The sequence below is a fragment of the Anoplophora glabripennis genome, unplaced genomic scaffold, assembly GCF_000390285.2.
Source record: "Anoplophora glabripennis isolate ALB-LARVAE unplaced genomic scaffold, Agla_2.0 scaffold385, whole genome shotgun sequence".
Taxonomy (NCBI): Eukaryota; Metazoa; Arthropoda; class Insecta; order Coleoptera; family Cerambycidae; genus Anoplophora; species Anoplophora glabripennis.
Genome location: NW_019416539.1, coordinates 308474 through 315308, shown reverse-complemented (window position 1 = coordinate 315308; position 6835 = coordinate 308474). Strand labels below are relative to the sequence as shown.

The 6835-nt window shown below is 30.9% G+C and overlaps 1 protein-coding gene and 1 long non-coding RNA gene across 2 annotated transcripts in view; both read right to left on the bottom strand.

Annotated features, from left to right (window-relative positions):
* LOC108909536 (cytochrome P450 4c3-like) overlaps positions 1–6835 on the bottom strand; it is a 13606-nt gene extending 6771 nt beyond the window's left edge. The window contains exons 1-13 of the mRNA XM_018713911.1: positions 6654–6835; positions 6182–6288; positions 6034–6124; positions 5720–5905; positions 5395–5461; positions 5214–5340; positions 4926–5096; positions 4616–4684; positions 4397–4562; positions 3587–3766; positions 3340–3502; positions 1930–1967; positions 1174–1347 (exon numbers count right to left, since the gene is read on the bottom strand). Of these exons, the coding sequence (XP_018569427.1) occupies positions 1174–1347; positions 1930–1967; positions 3340–3502; positions 3587–3766; positions 4397–4562; positions 4616–4684; positions 4926–5096; positions 5214–5340; positions 5395–5461; positions 5720–5905; positions 6034–6124; positions 6182–6288; positions 6654–6813 (1699 nt within the window). The 5' untranslated portion in view covers positions 6814–6835. The remainder of the gene's footprint in view (positions 1–1173; positions 1348–1929; positions 1968–3339; positions 3503–3586; positions 3767–4396; positions 4563–4615; positions 4685–4925; positions 5097–5213; positions 5341–5394; positions 5462–5719; positions 5906–6033; positions 6125–6181; positions 6289–6653) is intronic.
* LOC108909540 lies at positions 1757–2113 on the bottom strand. Its single transcript, XR_001964420.1, has 2 exons — positions 2023–2113; positions 1757–1967 (listed from the first exon to the last, which is right to left on the bottom strand). It is a non-coding gene; the product is annotated as an uncharacterized LOC108909540 (long non-coding RNA).

The window sequence follows — 6835 nt, the reverse complement described above, 5'->3', positions numbered from 1 at the left end:
AGGTACAAAAACAACTAATGATCGAAACCCTACAACGCCTGTGAGCTTGGGAAAAATGAATTGAAAATAGCATCTTCTTAGATAACAAATTCCGCCAACGCCAAGCTAATGAAGTTTTTGGGCTGAAATTTTTACCACTTATTAAGGGTGCAAGAAGCTTCAAAAATCCTGAATTACAAGTGTCTGCGATGAAAATTGCATTAATTATTAGCAATTGAAAAAAGCGGACAATTTCGACCATTTTTGAGCTCTTGCGCATAAACAAATTATCGGAATTTAATCGGACTTGTCTTATTTTACAGATTTATTTAATACCCACCTTTTTTGTATAAACCTTTTTTTTTTTCTATGAATAACAGTTTTTTTTATGCCAGTCGAAAAACTACTTTTTCATAATTTTGACCATTGTTTTAACAAAGTTTCCCAACTAGTCTCGAGTTGATTTTTTGACATTTTGTTTATAACACGTTTCTGAACAATATTCCGCAGAAAAACTTCTAATAGTATTTTTTTCCCGAAAAAAAGCTATAATGATTGGCCTATATATATTCTTCCAAAATCATGTTGATTGGACAAAACAATATTAAATTTATTACAGTAAAATGGAATAGTTATGTCATTTTAACTTAACTAACTTAACTTTTTGTTTTTCAATTATAACAAACTTTTTTTCAATGAACCTCTATATATATCTTGATATCCACATATTTCCTTTCAAATGATGATACATAACATGAACATATTTTTTTCTCATGTATAAACACTAAAAATATATATTATTTTGTAATTCAGTTATTTCCTAGCAAAATAATTTTTAACATTTAAAATTTTTTAGATAATTTTTCTGTATAAATATTGATCGGAAATTTAACGCAGACCCATAAATCCAAAAATATAAATTGTTTGTGTTACAAATGAAGAATAAGAAGTTATTAAAAATATGGAAAAATACTGTCTACAAAAAGGTTTGTTACTTTGTAAAGAAATAAAAATCTAACATTTTAATAAACAAAGAAGTTTTAGAGTATCATAAAAAACAATAAAAACAACGTCCCCTATATCGAATTTCGAGAAATAGTCGACACCTTATACAGTTTGTTATTTTATTCATTACTCACAGTCAAGGGAAAGAGGTGTTTTTGTCCAGTGTTAATAAAAAAAATCACAACTTACCTTCATCTTTACAAAGGAACGCAAATGCATTCCCAAAAATTGGCCACGCCGTGGGACCAGGTAACCGCCACGATAACTTAAAAATTTCTTTGTTTTTGTATATGTAAATCGCAATTATAATAAAAATTACAGCAAATACATCTACGTGCGAGAACCAAACCATATTTAAAAATGCTCACTACACTAATTTGTCACTTCGAATTAATTTTTGATTCAAATCGTCAGTTCATTCCGAAACTTCCTAAGTCACTGGCACTGTAGCAAACTTGTAAATACGTACTACACCAGTCAAGCAAAAAAGTGGAAGTGCGTCCCAGTTTTGAAGAAAGATGTAGTTTAAATCCAAGGTGTACTTGTCATAGTCGTGTGATGGTGTAATAAAATTTATTTTTATTGTTACTCATTCGTTGTTCGATGTTACGTGTGTCACATCATTCGCCAACGAAAAATTTCTACATAATTAATAATAATTCATTATACTATTAGTGTCGCACTATTTTGAGTAAAAAGCTGTTAATTTTTATTGAAGATGTATAATTTTCAGACCTGTTGAATTAAAAACTAATTTCAAAGATATTAAAAATTTGTTATCGTACATTGACAGTTTTTATTGAGTATACAATACTTACGTTATGTTCCAAGGAACAAAAAAATTTACATTAATAAATATAAATTAATTATTAAGAAATTTTATTTTAGTGACTAGGTTGTTTATTTCCTCGAAACGTGTGCCATATTTATTTGTAGTTTGTATACCATTTATGTCCAGTGAAAACATTTGTTTCCCCATCATTCTAAAATTTGTTATTTTTATATTTATCTCATATTGACAAAATTCAAAAGACTTACCTTTTTAGTTCTGAGACTGTTTGTTTTAAACTTATGTTACAATACTATATACAGTATTCGTTTAAGACTAAGTAGCTATCGATATATTTTCAGTTTTATACGAAAGGTTGAAATGTAATAACTGCAAAATGCTATTAAGTACTTATCTGTGCAGTTGTTTGAACAAGTGAAGACAATGTACAATATACCAGAGGCGGAACTACAGATATATTTAAATTAGGTACTTTAATCTACATATTTTCTAATAATCCCATTACATTATTTGGATGTTATTCTACATCTAAATTAAAAAAAAATACATAAAGTATCTCTCTGAACAACTTTGAAATCATTATCAAAGACATTTATATTTTTTGAAAGAATACCGTTCTACTTTAATTTGAATTAAATTTATTATTATTAAAAAAAAACTATTGAGACCTTTATGATGTTCTTGTAACCTCTTTTCAAAAACAAATTTCGTAAATTCGTAATTGAATAATGTTATTTTATACAAAGTAAATCGTAACACCATGTCGGACACCAATGGGCCTTTCATAGCTTTAAGCTTGGTTCTAAGTTTACAACAACAATTATTAAAATGTAATGCACTTCTAGATGCAGTTAATTTAAAAAGAATTATGTTTCATGTTTTTTTTATCTTGTACCTGATATGTTTTTAGTAATATAACTTGCATTAGACGTAACATAACAGTTTAATTTGAATAATAATTACTAGACATCGGAAACTTTGTGGTGACAATCAAATAAAAAAATAGTAGTAATCTACATTATGCTAGTAAACGGAAATACACCTTGTAGTAGCAGACGAGCTGTGTGCCGCTCTATGCTCACGATACACAATGCTAATGACTCCCAAAAAAGCACGTGCTGTACACTCGATCAAGCAAAGCACACACGCACAAATGACAATGAAATACACGGAAATTTCTCGGAAAAAAACGGAGATTGTTAATCATCAGCACGGTAGGCCGACAGGACAGGCATTAGGGTGCAGCTAGATACGTTTCGAATATATTGATCGATGCGAAGCTGCAGATCAGAGGTAGACATGTACATGTTATGGTACAATGATGCGGATAGTGGGATCACTAAAATGTGAAGTAGTTATTGTATCATACTATTAAGCAAATACTTACATTATATTCTTATAATGTAAAGGGTGCAGTTATAAGAAGGCAACGGTTGTTGGTGGTTCTGAGAATAATAATATACAAACCCCCTTCCGCATGGGTTTCCGTTTTTTTAGATCACTGTACGACAAAAAAAGACAAACAAATAATTACCTTAATTTATGACCATTTCAAATTATACTACATAATTTTACGATTTTTTATCCTTATCATGTATCCACCTGAAGGCCTGATTGACACGTCCGTCAGCAATTTTAAATCTTTTAAATTTCCTCCGCATTCTATAATGTAGTTTTGTAGAATTGTACCTATTATGATCTTCATGTTCACATAAGAATACTGCTGGGCTAAAAAAACATTTTACGGGATTATATTCACCATAAAATATTACAAATTTAAATTTAAGGAAATAATATATCTTAAATATATACCTATGCAGCGTCTGGGTCCAGCACTAAAAGGTAGAAAAGCGAAAGGGTGCCGGTTTGAAATAGCTTCAGCAGTGAAATGTTCAGGGTAAAATTCTTCTGGCTTCTCCCATAACCGTGGATTTCTATGCACCTGGTAAACACAGAAAAGAACCGAACAACCTGCTGGAAATGTCCATTTCCCTAAGAAATAGCCTTTGATTAAATGAATAATTTTACAAATCTACATAAATATGTTTTTAAACTACAAAAAATGTTTCTTTTTTCAGTCAGGCGAACCTGACCTAATAACTAATTGTTGCTTGTGTTTCAATCAAAAGAACAATTATACAGGTTCTAAGTCTTATTTGTTATAATTCATATGAATCATCTTCGACCAAAAAGCCTTAATGAATCAAAAACTAAAATAACTGTATCTCCAAAACTAATTGGTCAAATTCATAAAATAAACCACGGTTGTGTAGAGAATTATAATACATTACAAACGATGTGTCACTTAACCTTCCTTCCCTATTAAGATTTTTAGGGGTTGCCTACCACCCCCCTCCCTATGAGGGTAGAGTTCGATCAAAAATCGACTTGTCCTGGCGTTTTTCGGAAAAATTATATTCCTGAGAGTTATTCGCCGTTTCGTTTTCAAGAGCCCACCCTGTATACTGTAATTGTTAAAATTTGCCTGCCCCCTTTGCTATTCCTCACATAATTAAGCCCTTAGTACCACGTCATTGGTTGACACATTTAATTGAGTATTTAGTATATAAGTCTCTAGATTTATGAATTATGACGTAAACTTAGGAAGGCCCTGATATTTACCCAATCGGACGTCTTCAACCACGTCTCTAGGCAAGAAAGGTCCCAAAGGAAAAAGACGCATAGCCTCCTTTATGCACATTTCCATATATTTCAGTTTGCCCAAGTCGCCGAAATCCAAGCATTTCTTATCTCCAAGAACTTTTTTGAGCTCTTCCACAAGATTACACTAAAAATAAACACTAATAAGACAAGAAGTACGTAGAAAGATGATTACCGTACCTGAATCTGAGGATGCATTCCCAACATCATCAGAGTGAAAGCAATCGCTGAACTTTGAGTATCTTGACTCTAGTTAAAATTGTAATAATGTTACATTTATACAAAAATAATTAAATTAGTTCAAAGTGCGCATTATTTAACTTAGTAATATTTCATGACTTTTAATGTTTCCAGTACGTGATATTATTTATTACTTCATGTTTTTAAGCAAAACATGTATCATTGACCCAGTTTGTACGTTATTTCTGACCCTGAATAAAACGTACTTGTTTATAATAATCGCAATGAAATCTACCATAATAGGACTTACTGTCGCTACAAAAGTAAGCATGTGGTCCTTGAATTCCGTTTCATTTAGACATTCTGGGTTGTTTACCACCATTTCCACCATAGCTTCTAACATGGATGGTTGTCTCGGATTCTTAACTTCTTGTTTACAGTCTAGTTTCTTTAGAATTTCTGGAATTCTAGCATTCTTCACCTAAATAAGCCAATCATTAATTACTGTACTAACATATACAGGGCGTTTTTATCTGAATGTTGACCAGTAGTGTGATACAGTTCTGCTTTCAAACTGAGGAAAAACATTATTTATTACCTCTTCTGTCAAGGTAGTTGCTATTTTAACCATTGCCAGCTGTTCTTTGTAATAACTGGTTAGTTTATAAAAACAGTCTGGGTACATCCAAAACGATACAGTTCTTAAGGAAAATATATGATAAAATCTGAATAAAAATCGGAAAGTTAGTTTATTTTTAAAAGCAACGATTTAAATTTACCTTCTAACGTATTCAGGAATGTGTTTATAGTCTATGGAATGATCATTTTTGTCTTCTACCAGAATATCTGAAAAATCAATTTCATTTTAATACAATATATCGTTAGATCGAACAACTTTTAACTTAAGAGTTATTTGATTTATGTATTTGTTTAATTTCAGAACATTTATTTCTGTTCTGTATTATAATTTATTCATAAATGAATTCCATTTGAAATTTAAGAATATATAGACTGTAACAGGGCTTTGTTATTTTTGATACACGTACATATCAAAGGAATCACCATTTTTTTAAAAGAACAATAAAATTTTAAAATCGTACTCACCCATTGTGGCTTCGAATGCAGATTCATGTAACAACATCAAAACATCAAATGCATCTTTATCAGCATATGGTTTGAGAACATTAGCAAATTTGGTAGCATGTTTTTGAAAAAGATGGCTATATCCTTCCAAAACCTTTGGTCCAAATAAGGGCTGAAGTAGTTTCCTTTGGGATTTATGTTGAAACCCTAAAAAATATTACATATTCGGTGCTTCCAAAGCTTGAACTATTATGCCAGAGGTTAAATATCAAAATGTGTTTAAAATGTAAATTACTTAGTAGCATCTTCCAAATAGAATAAAGAAGTTGCCTTACCTGAAGAAGTAAACAGACCTTTTCCCATGAAAGGTTCCAGAAATCTGTATATGAACGATTTTGTCGACATTTTTGATGACTGCATTAAAACCTAAACAAAAATGGTGCTATAAAATTTGTTCATAAGTTTAAATTCGAGATTTCTAACTTGTAGTTGATCGGGGTCCTTTATAAAAACAATAAGTCTTGGACCTAACCAAAGCTTCCCAGGAGAAGGATAAGGGTCAGTTAGTTTCAGTATTTGATCTAGTAATTCTGCGGAAAAAAATATAATTATTACTGGAATGTAGATCATATGCAATAAATTCGTATTTAAGTTTATATTATAATATATAATTTAATAAAGCTACTAACGAAGAAACATTTACCACAAAATGTAATGCTAATAAAAATGATAATACATATATCAATTTTTTACACGCTATCTAGCATTAAGATTATATAGGTACAATTTTTGAAAAGGTTCATTGTTCGATCGTTTACGAATCTACATAGTTATTTTTCACTTGTTCTTAACTTTAATTTGTCATTCATAAAAAATTGAAATTAAAATATTCCTGCCAGTAATTTTCCATTTGCGTAACATACGATTATATTAATATTTTTATTTTCTTGCTCACCTTCCGTTTTGCACATGAAGGAGAACCCGTTGCCTACCAGGGGTAGAGCTGTTGGGCCGGGCAGTTGGAAAGACAAAACGTACAGTTTCCGGCGCCGCCACAAGAACCAAACACACAAAAACGATCCGAAAATTAAAAGGTAATACGAAAGATTTTCCATCTTGACGCTGTCTTAGCGACAG